The 21,958-nt window shown below is 50.9% G+C and overlaps 2 protein-coding genes across 2 annotated transcripts in view; one reads left to right on the top strand and one right to left on the bottom strand.

Moving 5' to 3' along the window:
• Nucleotides 1-726, bottom strand: part of LOC114484707 (ephexin-1-like) — a 34,372-nt gene extending 33,646 nt beyond the window's left edge. Inside the window, exon 1 of the mRNA XM_028482717.1 lies at nt 590-726. The gene's annotated coding sequence lies outside the window, so the exon portion shown is untranslated. The remainder of the gene's footprint in view (nt 1-589) is intronic.
• Nucleotides 727-11,005: 10,279 nt separating this feature from the next.
• On the top strand, nt 11,006-21,651 carry NEU2 (neuraminidase 2). Its single transcript, XM_024124749.1, is given in 7 exon segments — nt 11,006-11,206; nt 12,461-13,232; nt 13,235-13,455; nt 18,278-18,372; nt 18,436-18,580; nt 21,044-21,134; nt 21,632-21,651. Coding segments are annotated over 7 exon segments (1,545 nt in total).
• Nucleotides 21,652-21,958: the final 307 nt, after the last annotated feature.

Below are 21,958 nucleotides of genomic sequence, written 5' to 3'. Positions count from 1 at the left end.
AGGTGTGCTTCCTGACCCTGAGATTTGAGCCACGGGCACCTAGTAATCACAGTTTGTTTAGCACTTCACACTTTACGTGTACATTTATTTTTTAGTGCTGGAGCCATAGGCGTGTGACCTGTGCAGTCACACAGGGCCCTGCCCTTAGAAGGACCCCTCACTTAGTTTAACGCTCTGCTCTTGCAGTTCTTAATAATTCTAAAATTCTTCATTCTTGAAATTCTTAATAATTTTTGAACAAGGGGCCCCCTTATTCATTTTGCATGGGGCCCTGCAACTTCTGTAGCCAGTCCTGTTCACTATCTCACTTGCTCCTGTAGCCTTCACGGGAGAGGAGCCTGGAAGGAATCATTACCCCAGTTCACAGATGGTGAAACTGAGTCCCGGAGGGGAGAGTGATGAAGCTAAGACGAGTGAGATCCAGGGCTGTTTCCTCTCCTGACTCTCTTTCTCAGTGAAGGGGGGAGTGGGATTGCCTCTCCCTTCACACACCTGCCCGGGGTCTTCCCTATGCGGCCTGGGCCACACCTTGGATCATTATCGCGTTTCATCTCATTTCATTAAAAAAATACTAAAACCATTTGCTCACCTGTCAGTGAAGAGCTCCTGGGGGTTGGAGCCCCCTGGACGGCTCTCGATCTCCTGTCCTGTGTCCTGTCGGGGTCCTCAGAGCAGGCCGGTGTGCTTGGAAGCCCTCTTTTCCATCCCAGAGACCCGCAGCCAGAGGCTCTGTCCTCTCCTGGAAAAGGCTCCCTGGGAAACATTCCTGACCTTCAGACCCGCCTGGCTCAGCGCTGGCCCCGTGCCCGTGACAATCATTTCCTGGCTGGGTGTTTACCTTCCTGGAGCCCATGGGCCCGGCCAGGGTGGCGGCCGTACACCTGACCCAGAGGCCGTGCAGGAGGAAAAGTGCTGCTCGGAGCGAAGGCTCCGAGTGAAGCAGCTGGTGCTGCACCCCGGTGCAAGGTAAGCCCGGTGGCCCCTTGAGAGGAAAGGGCTTGCGGTCCTCTAGGGGTCCATTCACTTCTTGCACGTGACATCGTGACTCAGCTCCATCCCTTCCAGGTATGGGACCCTTGCTGCTTTGTGAGGGAACTTGCTCCGTTACTATTACTATCGTTGTTGTTGTTGTTGCTAATAGCTACCTTCTATTCAGTGACAGGTCCTGGGCTAAGTACTTTACATAATCGTTTTATGTAATCCCTGTGCTATCTCTATGAGCAGAGAATCACGCCCATTTTAAAGACATAGAAACAGAGGCTCATAGAAGTTGATCATCTTGCCCAAAGCCACACAGCTAGTAAGTTGGGAATCCAGGATTCAAACCCCATCTAATCAGTACCAAAACCTGGGCTCTTAACCACTACCATCATTTGCCAAGTTTAATTGCCAGGATGCCCATGTTTATATTAAACTCATATCAGCCACTGTATTAGCTATCTGTCGCTGGCAACAAACTAACCCAAGATGTAGTGGCTTGAAGCAACAGACATTTGCTGTCTCATAGTTTCTGTGGGTCAGGAATATGGGCACGGCTTAGATGAGTCCTCTGCCCAGGGTCCCTCACAGGCTGCACGCCAGGTGCCAGTGGGATGGCGATCATTTCTCAAAGCTCCACTAGGGAAGGATCTCCCTCCACGTTCACGAGCTTGCTGGCAGCACTCGCTTCCTTGCGGACTCTTGGACTGAGGCCCTCAGCTCCTCGCTGACCGTTGACCTGAGGCCCCACAAAGGCCTCTTCACTGTGGCAGCTTGTCACCAAGGTGTGCAACAGAGATTCCGGGAAGGTGGACGTCACCGGCCTTTGCAGTCTACTCACAGAAGTAACGTCCCTTCCCCTTTGCTATATTCTACTCTTTGGGGGGAAGTCATCAGGTACTGCCTATACTCAGAGGTAGGGGGTTACACAGAGGTATGAGTCCTAGGGCACAGGGGTCGCTGAGGGCCAGCTTTGAAAGCTGTCTACCACAGCCCTCTGATTGCCATGAAAATATGGTTTCAGTTTTGCCTCTGAAAGCCGGATAGACTTGGTTTCTTATCCGTCCATCCATCCATCCATCCATCCACCCACCCGTCCTTCCATCCATCCACACACCCCTTCGTTCATTCCACAAACATTTGAGCAGGACACTATAAACCAAACCCCACATTAGGCTCAGAAGTTACCAGAATAAATGCAATTATTTCCCCTTCTCCTCACTGCCCCGACCACCAAAGGCTCCCAGTGGAGCTTTTACACGTACAGGGTTTGGGGGGTATCCGCCGAATGTTCTGTTCTTCAGGAGGATCCGTTCTCTCTGCTTCAACCGCTCCTCATATGTCACATTCCTGAGATTCCTTATCTTCCTGTTCATTCGCCTTCATTGTCTCACGCCTTTAGGAAACCTATTCTAAGCACCTGCTAAGTGCACAATGTTATGGTGGCAGGTGCATGTGTGAGTGTATATGTGTGTGTACAGTTATATCTGATTTTTTTGGCTCACTTTCCCCCTTTCTCATTTGTAGTTTTCCTGTCTCCCCTTAGGTCCCGAGGGAGGCCAGGCCCACGGCTTTTTGGAGACACCACTTCCCTGCCACGTATGTACAGAGCTCAGAGCTCAGCTCAGAGGTTGCCTGCAGAGTGGCAGAGGCTGTTGGTGGGGGGCCTGGTGGAGCGAGGGCAGTTGGGCAGGGCAGGAACCCGTGCCACACTCCAGGGTGGGCAGGGCAAGAGGGGCACAAGGGAAACATGGGCCCTGGCTTCACCTGCCTGTGGACCCCGTCTCCCGAACCTGCTTCCCAGGGCCCCGGGCTGGGTGAGCAAACTCTGAGAAGGGGGTCACGGCGTCTGTGGGATTGGTGTCTTGAGGTGCCCAGCAGATGTCTGTAGGAGCTGGAGTTCTAAGTCTTCTATACAGGAGACCATTCGTTGTGTACATTTTGGAGCACCTAGCAGGTATAGGTACTGTGCTAGGCCCTGGGGGTACCACTGGAAGCACCTCAAAAATGAATCTAATTTCTCTTTTCCTCCCCCACTGCATCTCACTGCTTTAGAATAGGCCCCCATCAATTCTCACCTATACCATTGCCATGATGTCCTCTAAACAGGTCTCCTGGCTTCAGTCTCTCCCAGTTACTTCCAGTCCTCCCCACCCCATCCCACTCAATATGCCATTGAATCGGCTGACACAGTTCTGAACCTGTCAAGTGACAGGTTTCCTACTCAGAAACATTTTACATAACCTCTGTTAACAGTTCCATGCGTATCCTTCCAGAAATGTTCTCTCTATGCATAATTTCTCTCTCTCTCTCTCTCTCTCTCTCTCTCACACACACACACACACACACACACACACACACACCCCTATATCCTTTGTTTTACTTAGGCTGGACCACAGCACGTACACACTGTTGTGTATCTGTTTCTTGGTAGTTTTCCAATTCAGCACACTTTAAATCCATCACTCTTTTTAAAGATTGTCTACTATTCTGCTATGGGCATATTTTGGGATGAAACTGAGTGCCATAGACTGAATGTTGGTGTCCCCACCCGCCCCTGCCCAAATTCATAAGTTGAAAACGATCCCCCGATGTGGTGGTATAGAAGATGGGTCCTCTGGGAGGCGATGAGGTCGTGAGGGCTCAGCCTATGAGGGACCTAAGTGTCCTTATAAAAGAGACCCCAGGGCTTCCCTGGTGGCGCAGTGGTTGCGCGTCCGCCTGCCGATGCAGGGGAACCGGGTTCGCGCCCCGGTCTGGGAGGATCCCGCGTGCCGCGGAGCGGCTGGGCCCGTGAGCCATGGCCGCTGGGCCTGCGCGTCCGGAGCCTGGGCCCGGCAACGGGAGAGGCCACAGCAGAGGAAGGCCCGCATACCACAAAAAAAAAAAAAAAAAAAGAGACCCCAGAGAGCTCCCTTGCCATTTGCACTATGTAAGATACAGAGAGGAGACATCCATCTCTGAACCAGGAAGAGGGTTCTCACCACACACCAAACCTGCCAGTGCCTTGATCTTGAACTTCCCAGCCTCCAGAACAGTGAGAAATAAATTTCTGTTGTTTCTAAGCCCCTCAGTCTGTGGTATGTAGCAGCCTGAATGGACTGGGACACTGAGAAATCCCTTTCAAGAACTGGGATGCCCTTGACCAGAAGCTTTTGTGACATTTTCTGGGTGATAATTTTTTTTTTTTTTTTTTTTTGCGGTACGCGGGCCGCTCACTGTTGTGGCCTCTCCCGTTGCGGACGCGCAGGCCCAGCGGCCATGGCTCACGGGCCCAGCCGCTCCGCGGCATGTGGGATCTTCCCGGACCGGGGCACGAACCCTTGTCCCCTGCATCGGCGGGCGGACTCCCAACCACTGCGCCACCAGGGAAGCCCTGGGTGATAATTTTGATAGCTCATTCATGGATTTAATAATCATAAACCATTTACTTTAAAGTGATTATTATAATTGTGCATTGGCAGACATTGAATATCCAAGTGCAGTTAGTTTAATTCACTGTAAGAGAATTTCTTTTAAGATGATCTAATAACTTTTTGTGTTCAGTTTGCTGTTGGGAGTGGGGAGAGGAGAGGAATTTAAAAGCTTAAAGTTGAAAAAATTGTTGTGGTTATTTGAAAAATACATTTGAGGTATGTAAAGGTGATGGACCAGGTCTGGTCAAGAAAAAGAACTGAGCTGAAGCAGGAATAATTATCCTAACATTTATTGACCACCTCTGGGCGAGGTTCCATTCTAAGCACCGTACATGAATTAACTTGTTTAACCATCGCTACAATCTTATGATGAGGAAGCCTGACATACAGAGGTTAAATAACTTTCCCAAGGTCACATGGAATTTCCTAAACACACAGAAGTGCTGGAAAAAATATAAAATCATATATATGTGATAGAAATATATATTTTATCTCAAGAGCAAGAAAGATAACTCTCCAGGTGCCATAAATAAATAGGTTATTCTTAGGTCATTCTGTATCTACCCTGGTGTTATCGTTCTTCGGGGACTGTTACGTGGCCAGGAGATGTGTTTATTTTAATTTAACGACTATGGGGGAATAAGAATCGAAGCCTTTAGACCTGAACACAGCAGGAAGTTTAGAGAGAAATTATGGCTCAGAAGTTGTGTGTATATGTCAATTCCAATCTCCCAGTTTACCCCTCCCCCCTTACCCCCTGGTAACCATAAGTTCGTTTTCTACATCTGTCACTCTATTTCTGTTTTGTAGATAAGTTCATTTGTACCCTTTTTTTAGATTCCACGTATAAGTGATATCACCTGGTATTTGTCTTTCTCTGTCCGAGTTACTTCTCTCAGTATGACAATCTCTAGGTCCATCCAGAAACGCTCTTGATTCTGGGTTGGAGTAGCAGGTGAGGCATACGGTCTGTACTCATGCAGCTTTGAGTCCACTGTGATAATTCTGCTCTAATTTTTCAGAAGAGGAAACTGAGGCCCCAAGCGGTCAAGGAGTTGCTTGCTCACCCAGCTGACCCTGGCAAAGCCAGAAGAGGAGCTGAGTCCTGCATGGCTCCAGCTCCTCCTCTTCCCTGTCCCTGCACTTGCAGACTCACCCGGGCCCTGGCGAGTCTATCTGCCTCTGTGCAGACATCTTGCTCGATGCATCCATTTCAGAGGTGAGCTTGACTCCGGCTGCGCGTGGCTCATCCTGATCCAGCGCGTGACTGTGTAGAGAACTAGACAGATTTAATGAGAGGCACAGCATCCTAACTAGGCCAAGGCTGGGTCCGTACACCGACATCGCCTTGGAGCATGCCAGCGGGTGAGTGGGTGGCAGAGGTCAGGGCCTCCCTTAGGTGTTTATAGGCACAAGCCCGATAGAGGAGACCTTGAGGCTCCAGGTGAGGCTGGAGGAATACGGGGGCTGCATTGTTCTAGAAGCTGGGTTCCCACGGCCTCTGCTCACATCCCCGACTTCCAGCCCAGGCCCCGGGATCCAACCTGGAATACACGCCTTGAGGTACAGCTTCTCACTTCTCAAAGAGTTGACCTGCCTGTTCCTTTGTTGGCATAAACAAGAGTTCTTCTGCACCAGGTAATTATGGAGTGATGGTGCGACATTTGGGGATGCCTCGGACGATGGCAATTTTAAAGAGTGTGCCAGCTCATTCCCCTCAAACCCCTGATATGGCACCCGCTCTGTTCTTGGGGTGTCCAGGGGGCATGTCAGATGACGAATGTGGGGAGAAGCCTCAGCTCAGGAGAACTCCTAATGCTGCCCTCAAGTTATTGCTCGTCTGAACTTCCAGAAGGAAGCTCCGCGGTCTTGTGCTGGTGTGGGTGTTGAGAGAGCTCCTCTCAGCTTGGGGTGGGAATCCCAGCAAGCTGGGCCTGAGCGGAGTTGTTGAACCCTCTGGAAATGGGGTTTTCTTGGGAAGAGGCTGCTTGCTCTGCTGGTGCTGTTGGCAGACTAGATGCCCGCAGCTGCCCGCTCTTTGGAGAGAGGCACGATGTCAACGTGGTAGCCAACAGGCACATGCTGTACCCCAGACGGACCCAAGCTCAAGGGTTTTCCTCTGGGAAGGCTGCAGTGTGCCTCTCTCCTGCTCTCCAGGCTTACTGGCTCTCATCGTTCTGGGCTCCCAGAACAGGGCAGGGACCAGGGCTTATGCGTGTATCTGTCTTCCGGCACACGGGAGGAACTCAATACCGATTTGTAAACTGCCAAAGCAGCTTCCTAAGGTGGGCAGGTGAACGCTGACAACAGAGCCGCTGGATCTGGACGGTGCTACCATGAGGTGGTGCTACCAGCAGGAGAGGGGCAAGCGGGGACCCTCCACCGCTTGCCTTTTTCTGAGGAAGCCTTTCAGACCTCCGAGTCCGGGCTGTGGGTGTGGTGGCGTGCGCTGCCGGTGGTTACGGGCGCGGGTTCTGGAATCTGGCGGGCGCAGGCTCAGATCCACCCGTCTCCACCACCGACCCCAGGAAGTCATCCACTGCCTCCCTGACCCATTCCTCAGCTTCCCTGCTTCTGCGATGGCAGCGCTAAAGCCGGCCTCGTGGGCTGTGTGGAGATAAGGGAGCTTCCTTTCATAAGCTGCTTCACTCTGGGCTCAGCACCCACAAGGCCGCAAAGCATGGCAGCTGCTGGTAGCCTCAGGCAGGACTATCTGAAACGCTGCTATTCAACTACTTTTGACCTACAAAATGGCAGTTTCTTTCTTTTTCATTTTTTTTTAAACATCTTTATTGGAGTATAATTGCTTTACAATGGTGTGTTAGTCTCTGCTTTGTAACAAAGTGAATCAGCCATACATATACATATAACCCCATATCTCTTCCCTCTTGCGTCTCCCTCCCACCCTCCCTCCCTCCCCATCCCACCCCTCTAGGTGGTCACAAAGCACCGAGCTGATCTCCCTGTGCTACGCGGCTGCTTCCCACTAGCTGTCTATTTTACATTTGGTAATGAGAGGGTGGCATGTACTTCTATATACTATGGGTGGCATGTACTTATATATACTATGAAATGGCAGTTTCTTGAAGTTCAACCCGACCCTGTCTTCTCTCCGACTGTTTTATGCTGGCGGGTGAGACTGGGTTGTGCTGAGGGCTCTCCCCTCCCCCAGGACTCGGGTCCCAGCTCAGCCCCCTCCCTGGAGATGGAGGGGCCAGCATGGCAACCCCTATAGCTCCCTTCTTGCCAGGTGGGGAGACACAACCCAGGGAAATGGGTTTTTACCCAAAGATACACACCGGGTAGGAGTGGACCTAGGACCAGAATTCGAAGTTTTTGACTCCTAATTCAGTTCTCTTTCCACTAAGCCAGTCTGAGGCCGCTGCCAGTTTGGAGCCAGAGCTGGGTCCCGTGGGCCAGCTACTTACATGTGGTGTCAAAGCATCACTGGAAATGTAATGAGGTCCAGGAAGATGGCATTTTCCAGAACTCCTCTCGGAGGCAGTATTGCACGGGTTAGAAGTGTTTTTTAGCTCTAGCTTGGACACTGAAGGGTTGGGTGAACTCAGTTCTCTCATCTGTACAATGGGATAATAATAGTGTCTCCATCACGGGGGTGTCGTGGGGATTAAATGAATAAGTATTTTTAATTTGTATTGTAAATAATAGTTTGTAAATACAATTTACAAAACATTTAAAAAAATATCGTAGGGTATTTAAAGAGTGTCCAGCACTTTGTAAGAGCCACTTAAGTGTTTGCTGTTATTATTATGAAGACATCTGGGGACTGGTGCTGCTGATGGGTGTGTGACTTTGGGCCAACGCTGAGTTCCTGAGGATAGAGAAGAGTCCTTAGGCGGACACTGAGGGCCCCCTTTTCCTTCCCCACCCCTCGTCCCGTGCCGGCTTTGGCTCTAAATACACACGTGACAAATACCTACACTAGCAGCGCATGGGGGCTGGGGTGAGCGTGTGTCCACAGCTTTCCTGCTCCGTGCCAACGTCTCTGCCACAGGGCCATCACTGTCAGCCTCACAGGTTTCACAGAGCAGGGCATTTGTGGGCATTTGTGAGGTCAGATAAGGCCATCCTTGTCAGGTGCTCGGACAGGTCCCAGCCCTAGTGACCACTATTTGGTTTGGGGCAATAATAATCACCCCACCCATCCCCATTAGAACACAAACTCCACAAGGCCAGGGATCTCTGTTTATTCACAAAGCATCCCAAGATCCTAGAACAATGCAACGCACAAGGTAAGAACACGGTAAATTTTTGCAATATGAATGAATAAATTTCTCCCCATCCTAAAGGAGATTAAAGTCTAAAAGAGGAATCCAGAAAACAGTCACAGACTCTGTGGAAATCAATTCAGCCTATTTTAAACTGGGACATTCTCAACTCCTCCCTAATTTGCCCTCCCAACGCTATTAATTTTACCGCTTCCCATCTCTACGAGCTGAGCTCCTCTTTCAGCGGTCACCGTCTCTGCTCCACACAGGCTTTTATTTTATCTCACCTGGAAAATTGCAACAGACTCACCTTCTGTCCCCTTGTACCCTGAAGCCAAAAGAAAGACTTCCTCAAAAGCCGATCAAGTGAGATCACCACTCCCTTGCCTAAAGGAGTCTGAAATCTTCCCATTACCTCCAGGCTAAAGCCCAGCTCCAATGGCCAATAAGCACATGCGAAATGCTGAACATCATTAGTCATTATTGCACCAAATGCCAATCAAAACGGCAGTCAGATACCACTTCACACCCACTGGCATGGCTATTATCAAAAAAGACACAGTAACCGGTGTTGGTGAGGATGTGGAGGGATTAGAACCTTAATACATTGCTCGTAGGAATGGAAAATGGTGCAGCTGATGTGGAAACAGTCTGGTAGCTCCTCAAAAAGTTAAAAAAAAAAAAAAAAGTTAAATATAGAATTACCATATGACCCAGCATTTCTACTCCTAGGTAAATACCCAAGAGCTTAAACAAACCCTTGATCAATTTTCTAGAGGACACTGTTGAACTGCACCTTTCTCCCTGATTTTTATTTCTACTTTTAATATATCTTTCATAACAAAATGTCAACTTAGCCAGTGCTATGTCTTCCAAGCCCTGTTTTCCTGGACCGCCCTTCGCAGGTCTAGATTTTATCATGAAGACTTAGTTCTTCCACCTGTGTTTAATGAACACATATTTCACATATTTTTACATTTTACATATTTTTTTATATTTTAGATATTTTTTTACATATTTACATATTTTTTATATTTATATTTTATATATTTTTTATTTTTTTAATTTTTGTATATTTTTATATTTTACATATTTTTACATTGTCCAAAAAATAATATTCATAATGGATTGAGTAAAATACTGATAGATTACATTTCTTTCTCAACAATGTTAAATTAAGCTTTAAAAAGATAATATACGTACATGGTAGGGAAAAGGCAAGCAGTTGGAAAGGGTGTGCAGAGGAGAAGCTGTGTGACTCTTAGGGCTCACCCCGCTTTCCACTCTCCCTCCTCAAGCTGGCGTTGGAGGTGGGGCTCCCAGGAAGCAGGCTCTGACGCAGGTGGTTTGTAGGGGAGTCTCCTGGGGTCAGTGCTGTACAAAGGAAGGGAGGGTGGTGGGAGGGCCAGAGGAAGAAGCTGGGCCGCGAGCCCCAGGGAAGCCTCAGCTGAGCCCACAGGGAACCCTGGAGCTGGGACCCTTCAGAGCATCTGAGTTAGGACAAGGGGACCGGGTCTTTATATTCTGGGCAGGCCAGTCTTCAGATACAGTGCTTTCTGGGGTAGGACCAGGAGGAGGAAGTTCTTTTCAGCCCCCTGAAGGGGACCCAGGTGGCCCAGCACGGGGTCCACTGCCATGCACGGTCACCAGGTTACCTCCAGCCCTTGCCACCCTTTTTGGCCAAACGCTTATTTTTCATTTTTATTTTCTCGTAGCTCTGGAGGATCCTCTGAGTCTGGGTGAGTCTGGTGAGTCACCCAGGGCCTCCTCGTTCCGTTCCCATCGCCCTGTCCCTGCCTCAGGGGTGGAGCCCACACGTGGGGCACAGCTGGGCCTTAGCCTCAGGCAGCCTGGGAGGAGAACCTTAAGAATCAAGGTTGCCCCCCACTACCCTTTTTTTTTTTTTTTCTAAGACAAATTTCTAGGGCTCTGGAGTTGTAAAAAGCTCCCCTGTGTCATTTTCTCGCAGTTGGACAGCTGCAGAATGTCACTCGGCAAAGCCCTCCCACCCCACCCGGGGCTCGGTGTTTGACTGATGGGTTTTTGCCAAAAACAGTTAGGGTTATCACAAATCCGTTATAGGGAGGTTTGTCAACTTGTAAGAAAAATACAACCCAAAACACTCTTTTCCAAATACCCGCTCCTAACGTCTCAGGGACAGAGGTGTTGCCATACTCCGTGGGAGGCATGTGAGGGTCGGTAAACAGGGGCTTGGAGTGCACTAAAGGGGGAATGAACCCTGTGTGGGAGGAGGACAGGCCACCGAGCATCAGTCAGCTTACCTGTGAGGCGAGCTCCACCTGCCCCGGAGGGCGGCTCTGGCCCCATCTCAGGACGTGACCGCAGGGGACTCATCTCTTCCCGTGCCCTCCTTCAAGCCCCATGGCGTCCTGCCCCATCCCGCGGAGGGAGACAGTGTTCCAGCTGGGAGCCCATGCCTACAGGAGCCTCGCTCTGCTCTACCTGCCTCAGCAGAAGACCCTGCTGGCCTTTGCGGAAGAGCGGACAGGCAAGGAGGATGAGCACGCAAAGCTAACTGTCCTGCGCGAGGGAAGCTACGACGCGCGCACCCACCAGGTCCGGGTAAGGCAGGAAGTGGCTGTGATTGCTCTGCCGGGAATACGGGGAGCAGCTCATCCTCAGATGGCTGAGGTCTGGGGGACAGAGGGACCCAGGGAACCATCAAGGATGGGACAGAGAAGGTACCCCCAAGTGATCGCCCAGACCTCACATGGGTTCACCCTGAACAAGTCCGGCTGGCCCGGCTGCATCTGTTTTATTACAAGTCAGTCAGGGAAACTGATTTTTGCAAGGTTTCCCTACATCCTTGAGAACCTGAGGGAGGACTAGTTCAGCATCACATAACTGGGAGGGAGTTGATCCTCCGAGTAAAATTAACCTGGGGTGGGTTGCTGGGGTGATTGCTTGCGTCCTGAAGTTCCAGCATGTAGATCAAGTAATTCTGATGAAGACACCCAAGGCTGGCTTTTCACACATGAAGGGTTTAATATCATTCTTGTCGTTACTTTGTGGTCATTATGTCCTTGTAGTTGTTTAGAGCATGCGTTTGAAGCAGATGGACCTGGGTTCAAGTCCTGCTTCTACCGCTTACCAGAAGTACGGCCTTGGGCAGCTCATCTACCTTATCTAAGCCTCTCATTCTATAGATGTAAGAGGGAGATCGTAATACCTGTCCCCCAGGAGTTAGAGGTTAGGGTTAGATGAGACTATGGACATTAGACTCTTGGCACGGTGTCTGTCCTGAGAAGCACTCACTGGGGGATAGCTATTAATGAATAGGGATAGACAGCAGAGCTGCAGCATCTATGACATAGGCCCGGGGACCGTGGAAGCTCACCGTGAGTCCTAGCATCTTGGTGCTGCCCGCTCCTCGGCTACATTAACAGAGGATGGTGTATAGAAGGTGGGAGGCGATTGTCATATTCTGTCACACACAGGCAGAATCCTGTAGTTATTACTAGGGCTTTATTTTTCAAGAATGGGAAGCTGGACTGAGCTGGTAAGTTGAAGGAGCCAAGATGGAGCTGCGAATGGCTGGTGCCTGAATCATCTTTGTACTTGAGGTCCAGTACGTCATAGGTGCCCTGGATGTGTGTTGGTGGGATTGGGTGGGCTTGGGCTGTCTCGGAGGGAGTGAGGCGGAGCCCTGGGTCCTCCTCTGGGAGGTGTTGTGAGGCTGAATGAGCACTGGACCAAGAGTTCTCCTCCATGACCCTGATCCTAACCCCATGAGACACACCGCCCCCCAGAGTGCAGCCTCTGTCACTGTCACTGGCCATTTCCAAGCTGTGCTTCTCCTTCCCTCCTCACTTGCAGTTGCATGCACAGGAGGCGGTGGCCCAAGCCCAGAGGGAGGGCCACCGCTCCATGCACCCAAGCCCCCTGTACGACGAGAACACGGGGACCGTTTTCCTCTTCTTCACTGCCGTCCCTGGGCAGGTGTCAGAGCACCAGCAGCTCCACGCCAGGGTCAACGAGACACGGCTGTGCCAGGTCACCAGCACCGACCACGGGAGGTCCTGGAGCCCCGTCAGGGACCTCACGGACTCCGCCATTGGCCCGGCCCACGGGGACTGGGCCACTTTCGCGGTGGGCCCGGGACGCTGTCTGCAGCTGCACAACCCGATGCAGAGCCTGGTGGGGCCAGCCTACGCTTACTGCAACCGCCCCTCTCTGCAGGCGCCTACCCCTTCCGCCTTCTGCCTGGTCAGCCACGACCACGGGAACACGTGGGCGAGAGGGAAATTCGTGGCCCGGGACACCCTGGAGTGCCAGGTGGCCCAAGTTGGGGATGCAGAACGGAGGGTTGTGTACCTGAACGCGAGAAGCCCCCGCCGAGCCAGGGTCCAGGTCCAGAGCGCCAGCGACGGGCTCGATTTCGGGGAGAGCCAGCCAGTGAAGAAGCTCGTGGAGCCTCCCCACGGCTGCCAAGGGAGCTTCGTTGGCTTCCCCAGCCCCCGTGCAGGATCAGAATCCCCAGACCGGTGGCTGCTCTACACGCACCCGACTGACCCACGGGGGAGAGCCAACCTGGGCGTGTACCTCAATTGACAGCGCCCCGCGCCCTAGGCCTGGTCGGAGCCCACCGTGCCGGCCCCGGCGCTTACTCAGACCTGCAGAGAATGGGCGCCGGCCCCAATGGGTCACCGCAGTTTGGGTGTCTGTACGAATCGGATGGTTACAAGGAGATCGTCTTCGTCATGTTCACCCTGAAACAGGCCTTCCCAGCTGAATTTTTGCCGCAGGGAGCCCGCTGTGCACTGCCCAAGAGGGGTCGCCCCACTGAGAGGCTGGCGGTTTCCTTCCTCCCGGTGCGCTCTGGACCTGGGCGGCTGCCTCTCTGTTTCCTCTGTCGAGGGTGTGCAAGTGCGAGTCTGTCTCTGGGCTCCTTTCCGCCTGCGCGGTCTCAGCCTTCCCAGAGGATTCTACTGGCAGCCCAGAAACGGAAGGAACCTGGCCTCCTGGAGCCCCTTGGTTCAGCCTGCCTGCTCCCCCCAGCCCAGGTTTTCTGCAGGTCTTGATAAATTATCTAGTCCAGCCCATTTCTTCTTAGCAAATGCTCATCACGCTCCTGGGCAAAGGCTGGGACAAAGCTGTAAATTAGCAAAGATGTGTGCATATGTCTGTGTGTGTGTGCGTATGTCTGTGTGCGTGTGTGTCTGTCTGTCCATGTCCCTGTGCGTGTCCTCAATGCTTTAGAGCAGGGAGCGTGGGGAACAGCACTGCAGAGACATAAGGCAGAGTCTAGGAAAAGTAAGCTGGCTTACGATGTTGTGTTAGTTTCCCAGGGCTGCTGTAACAAAGTACCACCCATTTAGTGGCTTGAAACAACAGAAATTTACTCTCTCACAGTTCTGGAGGCTAGAAGTCCAAAATCAAGGTGTTCAAAGGGCTGTGCTCCCTCCCAAGGCTCTAGGGGAGAGTGCTGCCTGGCCTCTTCCAGCTTCTGGTGGCCCCAGGCCTCCCCTGGCTCAGGGCTGCATCACTTTCATGTCTGCCTCCGTCTTCTCATGGCTTTCTCTTCCTTCCTCCCTGCTTTCTCTTCTGTGTCTTGTAAGGACACTTGTCATTGGATTTAGTGCCCACCTGGATAATCCAGGGTGATCTAGGATAATCCTTCACTTACTTGCATCTGCAAAGACTCTTTTCCAAATACTGTCACGTTCCCAGGCTCTGGGGTTGGGACACGGATGTAGCTTTGGGGGCCACCCCTCACTCACTACAGTTATCATAAGTGATTCTTCTATAGGTGATGTGGCTGAAGGTAGGAACGAAATCTCAATGAATCAGGTAATTCAGAAGAATGGAGAGGGAGGGAGGGGGTGGGCTGTTGGATGTGCGCCCGTGGCACAGAGCTGCTCTGGGGCGCTCAGTCTTTGGGGTGACCTGTATGTCACCATGTGGAGGCTAAGAGGGGAGGGGGTTCTGTGTTGTATAGTCCTTGCCGTGGAGAAAGAGCGGGAGAAGGCTACTCCCAGGTTGTCCTGAGGTGACAACCTGAGAGAGGGCCCCTCCGGGGCGGAGGAGGCTGACTCTTGTCTGACCTCCGGGGTCTTCGGGGGCCTTTGTCGCTTGTCCCGGTGGTAGAGTGGACTTGCGCTCCGCCCCCATCAGAGCTCCTCTAATCAGCTCTTTTATTGATGAGAGCAGTCTAACGGTTTGATGACGGGGGATCAATGACAGCGGCGGTGGGTTCCTATGGCTGAGCCGTGTCTCCATGAGGCCAGGCGGCGGCGAGATGGGTTGTTCGCAGTGCGGGGAGCTGGAGATGTGGCTTTAGTTCTGGGTGTGGTTCCCACACTGTCCTCCTGGTGCTGCTTCTCTGTGTAGGAGTTTAAGAAATCCAGCTGTAAGGATGAGGAATTAGGGCCTGGTCATTGCTGGGATGGAAAGTTAGGCCCCTCTGTTTGGGGGATGCCCTCCTGGTGGCTTCCAAAGCCTACAAAGGGAGCTGTTAAGTGGTGGGCTGAGGCCAAATTAGGAGGGTGAGGAGAGGGCTTGCAAGCCAGGGGCAGGGCACCCGCAAGACGTTTAAGTGGGGGGAGGGCAGCCCTATAGTGTAGTATCCCAACTGGGACACTTTTGAGAGTGAAAGGATGATGCTATTAATAGTTATACCAAGACGATGGGCATTAACCAGGACTGTACCAGGCACACCAGAGGTTTAAGAGGGAAAGACCCACTAAAAATTGTGCCAGGGTTGACCTCTGTTGATTATTCTGGAAGAGTCAATCATCTGTTAAGGTCTTGAGATGAAGCAGGAATGAGATAAGGCATCTGGCTACTGCCAAGCAAAGCATCACTCTCTTAAACTCTCTCCTTTCACAGAGGTCAGTGGGTCTCAAATCCAACTGCTTATTAGAATTCCCTGGGGAGGGACTTCCCTGGTGGTCCGGTGGGAAAGAATCCTCCTTCCAATGCCGGGGACGCGTGTTCGATCCCCGGTCAGGGAACTAAGATCCCACATGCTGGGGGGCAACTAAGTCTGTGTGCCAGAACTATTGAGCTTGTGCGCCTCAACAAGAGAGCCCGCATGCCGCAACTACTGAGCCCACGCACTCGGGGGCCCACGTGCCACAACTAGAGAGAGAAAAACCTGCAGGCCACAACTAGAGAGAAGCCCACGTGCCTCAGTGAAAGATCCCGTGTGCCACAACTAAGACCCAATGCAGCCAAAAACAAAAAAAAAAAATAAGGAAAATAAATAAATAAATAAAATATTTTTTTTTTAAAAACAGAAATCAGTAATGTTGAAATTTTTTAAAAAATTCCCTGGGGACCTCTTAAATTACGCTGATGCCCAAACATAGGTATTTTTTCAAAAGCTCCTCAAGTTATTCCAGTGAACATAAAGATCAAGAAGCACTGGCACATGCAGAGCAACTAAGCCTGTGCACCACAACTACTGAGCCTGCGCTCTAGAGCCCGTAGGCCACAACTACTGAGCCTGCGTGCCTCAACTACTGAAGCCTGCATGCCTAGAGTCCGTGCTCCGCACCAAGAGAAGCCACTGCAATGAGAAGCCCATGCACCACAATGAAGAGTAGCCCTCACTCACCGCAACTATAGAAAGCACACATGCAGCAACGAAGACCCAATGTGGCCCAAAATAAATAAATTAAATAAATAAATTTATTTTTTAAAAAAAACACTGGCACAAAAAATCTCTAAAGTTCCTTCTAGTTCTAAATGTGCATGAATGCCAAAGTCTCCTGATTTGAATGAAAAAACAAAAAAAGCAACAGTTAATTAGGTTAAAGCTGAGCTGACCTATTCATCAGAAGACACTATCAAGAGAGTGAAAAGAAAAGCCATAAATGGGGAGAAGATATTTAGAATACATATATCTGACAAAGGACTTGTATCCAGAATATATAAAGAGCTCCTACAAATCAATAAGAAAAAGACAAGCCAGTAAAAATGGGCAAAAGGCTTAAACAGTCACTTCAAAAAAGAGGATGTCCTCAAGGCAGCCAAACACATGTTCATCAGTGAAATGCAAATTAAAACCCTGAGATACTTATCACTAGAATGACTAAAATTGAAAGGATTGATAACAGCAAGTATTGGCAAGGATGTGAAGCAACCAGAACACTCATACATTTCTGGAGGAAGTGTAACTGGTACAACCACTTTGGAGAGCTGTTTGGTAATATCTACTAAAACTGAATGTGAAGTACTCCAGGACCCAGCAATTCCACTCTGAAGTATATTTCCAAGAGAAACGAATACATACAGCTGTCAAAGAAGCATATACGAATGTTTATAGCCGCTTCATTCATGAAAGTGCCAAACTGAAAACAACCCAAATGTCAGTAAAAAGTAGAATGGAGAGCTAAATTGGGGAATATTACACAACAATAAAGGAATGAACTGCTACACACAATAGCATGGATGATTTTCAGCCATTATGTTGAGTGAAAGAAGACAGACTCAAAAGAGTACACACTTTATGATTTTATTTATATGAAATTCAAGAACAGGCAAAACCAATCTATGCTGTATAAATCAGGAGTGGCCAGCTCTGTGGAGGAGAACTGTTCACTAAGAAGGGGCTAGGAGACTTCTGGGTGCTGGGGACATTCTCTTGTTTGACCTGGTGCTGGTTAGGTGGCTGATTCCATATATTAAAAACTCAACGACCTGTGAACACAAGATTTGTGTACCTCACTCTATGTATGTTATACCTCAATAAAAAAATAAACATTGAACTGAATAGTGGATTTGGTAGTTAAACCTCCAAATCAATATATTGTATTGGGTTGTAAAACTTTGGAACTGAATATTTTTAATAAACTTTTGGGGAGGAATAATTTTAGATTTATGGAAAAGTTGCAAAGATGGTACGGAGTGGTCCCGAACACCCCACACCCAGTCTCCCCTGCTGTTCACATCTTACATAACTGTGGTACAGTTGTCAAAACTGAGAGGTTAACATTGGTACATTACTATTAACTAAATTCTAGACTTTATTCAGATTTCACCAGTTTTTCCACCAATGTCCTTTTTCTGTTCTGGGATCCAATCCAGGATACATTTAGTGAAACTGAATTTGTACTGTAATTTGTGTCCTTAGACACACACACACACACACACAGACTGATACACAGTTCCAGCAGGCCCCTCCCCTCCTCCTAACTTCCCTAAAAACCACTTGTCAAACAAATGAATAAACAAGCAAACACAAAGAATGTGTGCTTCAGGCCTGGACTGCTGGGGTGAAAATGTTGGAAATAGTTCAGACTCTGAAGGCTGGGGAAGATGGCCCCCAAATCAATTACACGGGTCCAGGCTGTGCCACATTGTGGGTGAGGGCCTTGGCCAGTTTTCAGCCCAGTGACCCTGCCTGGGTCGTCTGGGGCTGGTGCAGTGTGTGTGTGTGTGTGTGTGTGTGTGTGTGTGTGTGTGTGTGTGTGTGTGTGTGTGTGTGTGTACCCTTGTGCATGGCCATTGTACCTCCACTGCCAAGCCCAAGCTGGAGGGAGGCTGGTGGAGCAGCCTGGTGACCCCAGAAGCAGGGCATAGACACAGCAGGGAGCAGGGAAGCATGGCCTTGCCCGCACTCCCCTTAGCAAAGGCAGGGAGACCTGGGGCTCCAGGTTTGGAGAGCCCCCTTGGCCCCGGTTCCCACAGGTATTCATCTCAGAGCAGCTAGTGCCCACCTCAGATCTGTGCAGCTCCCCTGTGCGGCCCCTCTGTCTGCACGCCACCTTCAACTGCAGCCTCTGGTATGGGCTTTTCAACTGTGATGGTCACAGGAGCCTCTCCACATTTATTTCTTGGTCTTCCAGGAACAGCGACTGTGGCCTAGACTCCTGGGGCCTGGGGGACCAGCTCTGGGAAGCCACTGAGGAAGGGATTCTGAGGCTGGGGAGCTGGTATGGCTGCCGACATACCTGCCCCTGGGGAGGAGGCACCCAGGCCCTGACAAAGCACGTATGGTGGGCTGAGTAATGACCCCTAAAGTTGCCTACGTCCTGATCCCTACAATCTGTGACTGTGGTCTTATGTGGCTAAAGGGACTTTGCAGATGGGATTAAACTGGGGGTCTTGAGGTGGGGAGCCGGGTGGGACATAGACGTGATCACGTGTCCATTACACAGGGAGGCAGGGGGAGAGGTGACTACAGACAGTGAGGACATGACACTGAAACAAAGCGCTACACTGCTGGCTTCGAAGATGGAAGAAGCCACAAGCCAAGGAATGCAAGCAATGCAGCTTTGGGGGCTGGAAAAGCAAGGAAGGACTTTGGAGGGGATGTGGCCCTGCTCATAACTTGACATTAGCCCAGGGAAACTGATTTTAGACTCGTGCCCTTCAGAACTAGAGGAGAATGAGTGTGGTTTTAAGCCACCAAGTGGGCGGGGGTTTGTTACAGTGACAATAAAAAACCAATACAACCCTGCTCTTCTTGCCTCAGCAACTGAGAAGGGGGTGCTTCTGTGCTCAGCTCTGAGAGACCTCACATCCCAGGACACCTCAAGGTTGCAGTGGCCAAAAAACATACAGAAAAAGAGAAGCTAGGAAAGGGATCATTTCTGTCATTTCTTCATTTAATTCCTCTCTTTGGTCAATCCTAACATCTGATGGCTCAAGGGAAGAGACAGAGGAGTTTTGACATCTACCACCCCTGTTGTCACAACTTTTCCTGAGATTGCAGAATCCCCCATCCATCCCAGGATCTTCATGATCTGGCAAGGACTCCATCCTCCAAACCCCCAGGAGAGGGTAGATAGACTATGTTACCATGGCAACCTTCCACTCCAGCCAGTCAGCCCACAGCAACCTGGGCCATGTCCCAAGAGTAGGGCAGGAGGGTAGCGCCCAGGCCTTCATGGCCTATTGAAAGCAAGGCCAAGCTCACCAGTATCCTAAGAATCCTCGGCCCCATCCGGGTCCTTCTCTTCATGGTCAGATAGCAGCCATCCTCCAACAACTAGCCCCATGTGAAGGATCCTTGGAGTCCGACTGCATCCTGGGCCATCTCTACAGCCCCTGCCTCTCTAATAGGGGCAGGATTCTTGAGGACCGGGGACCTCCTCAAAGGGGGAGGAGGCCACCAGATACCTTGATACCTATACCAGATACCTTGATACCAGGTACCAGAGCTCAGAAACATGATCAGCGCCAAGGAGTCAGAGCTCTTGTCACTATTAAGAACCCCCAGGACAGGGTCATCATTTCCATCACGTCCCCATTTATTTGCCTCTTTGTACTGTCCAGACGCCTGAAGGCCCACGGGAAATGACAGTGGAGAATTGAGAGCTACGTGCTATGGCCTCTCCTATGGCCACACACATTGCTGAGACTTTGCAGAACCCGTCCGCTAAGGACCCAGGAGCAGATCAGGGTCAGTGACACTGCCAAGGCCACCTTCCCCATACCACCCGCTCCAGGTGCCAAGAGTTCAGCTTGCTTCCCTGGGATGGTTAAGGCCACCGATACACAATGGGGTATTGTGTCAGCCATGGACCAGATGTTGTTCTGGGAGCCGGGGATTCAATGGCGACAAGACAGAGCCACCGTCCCCAAGAAACTTGGATGTCGTGGGATAAAGTGGATGATAGACACATAAGCAACTTAGAGGGAAATGCAACTCTGTACAGGTTAGTGATATAGAGAATGTAAACGTGGTCAAGAATGACAGGAGGTGACACTTGAGCGGAAGCCCAGGAGAAACAACAACACACTTCAAGGAGCCACAGCTGTGGACCCAGGACCTCGCCAGCATCCAGCTGGCTGCCAGCCCCCAAGAACTTAGTCTCTGGCCTTTCCCTGGTGTTGCCTTTGGGGTCCACTTCATGGGTTTCCTTCGGCCCCATAGAGCAGAGGCTCCCACAGCCTGGGCCCCAGAGCAGTAACATCGCCTGTGGAGTTGTGAGAAATGCAAACTCTTAGGTCCTACTGAATCCGTCAGACCTTGTGAATCTGAAACCCTGGGGGCAGGGCCCAGCAAGCTGGGTTTTAACAAGCCCTCCGGATGATTCCGACGCGTGCGAAAGTTTGAGAACTTGGAGAAACCCTGGTATAGAGCCCAACCTGCTCAGTACTTTATTTAAGATGCAGGAAGCTCCTCTCAGTTCTGCAAGACCTTCTTTGCTACCCTGGTGGTCTTACTGACACAGATGGCGCTGGTGGGATTTAAGGCCTGGACCCCAGATGAGGGTGGTGAAGTGAGAGGTTGGCAAAGTTCCTCCTTGCCCAGGCTTGCTCTCTGCCTGCAGAGGAGAAGGTACGGCTGGGCACACCTGTCTAACTGGGTCAAAACGATGAGAAGAGGATGTTCTCTGGGCCTGGAATAAAGGTCCACGGGGTCTCAATGAACCTTCCCTTGGTGCCGGTGGGTTGCAGCCCACTCGTTTTCTGCTGATCTCTTACAGCTGTGCCCTCCTCTGTTAGCCGTGGTCCACCCCTGACCCTGGCTCAACAAACCCCCTTCGTCTGTCACAAATCCTTGCGCTGAACCACAACATCTACGGGCCCTTGGCAGGTGAGTCTGGTCCCTCCTTGGCCATTCCGTGGCTTAAATATGCGTTTCTAATTAGTATACCCTAACAGAAAGGCTGCCAATGAATTTTTACAAGATTCTAAAGTCATGAAGCCGCACAGAGAGCTTCTGCAGCCTTCGTGTGCACGGGCCCTGCATCCGGCGGCTGCCGCCCTCCGCTCTTGGCAAGTACAACACCTGCCTGTGTCCTTTTTACAAATGTACGTGCCAGGTGCAGGAAGATCATGGGACAGGTCAACCACTGGACAGCCCGTCTCATGACAGTGGACACTGTCTGAAATTTGTCGAGACCAAAAGTGAAAAAGCCACAAGAGTCGTCTCTGGTGCGGTCCATCACGGTCACGGCAGAGTCTGCCTCTCCTCCAAGAGTTTTGATCATGCCAAAGCCACACACACATGCACACACACGTGTGCACACACACACGCACTCGTGTGCAGACACTCACTCAGGGTTTCTCTCCTCTCCTCTCCTCCCCCAGGGACCAGCTCTTCATGTTGACTTCCTCAAGACCACACAGCCGCTTAGAGGCCGGGCCAGCAGAGCAACTGGGTTTTCTGAGCCCAGACCAATGTTCCCACATCTGCTCTGAATTGTCTCCATCGTCTCTTCCTGAACATCCAAGAAGTTCAAAGGGATTTGTGCGTGCGCGTTCTGGGGCATGGAGCTCTGCTTGGCCTGTCTCCGGAGCCTGTGTCCTTAGCCCCTGGGCACCAGGCCACCTTCCCCGGCATTCCCTCATTGTCTCACCAGAGCAGGCGGGAGATGGAGCCGGGATGTAGCCCTGGTCTGCGGACTTGCCAGCCTG

This window comes from Physeter macrocephalus, chromosome 2, assembly GCF_002837175.3.
Source record: "Physeter macrocephalus isolate SW-GA chromosome 2, ASM283717v5, whole genome shotgun sequence".
Lineage (NCBI taxonomy): Eukaryota > Metazoa > Chordata > Mammalia > Artiodactyla > Physeteridae > Physeter > Physeter macrocephalus.
The sequence above is the reverse complement of the archived record's forward strand: the minus strand, read 5'-3'. Positions and strand labels throughout refer to the sequence as shown.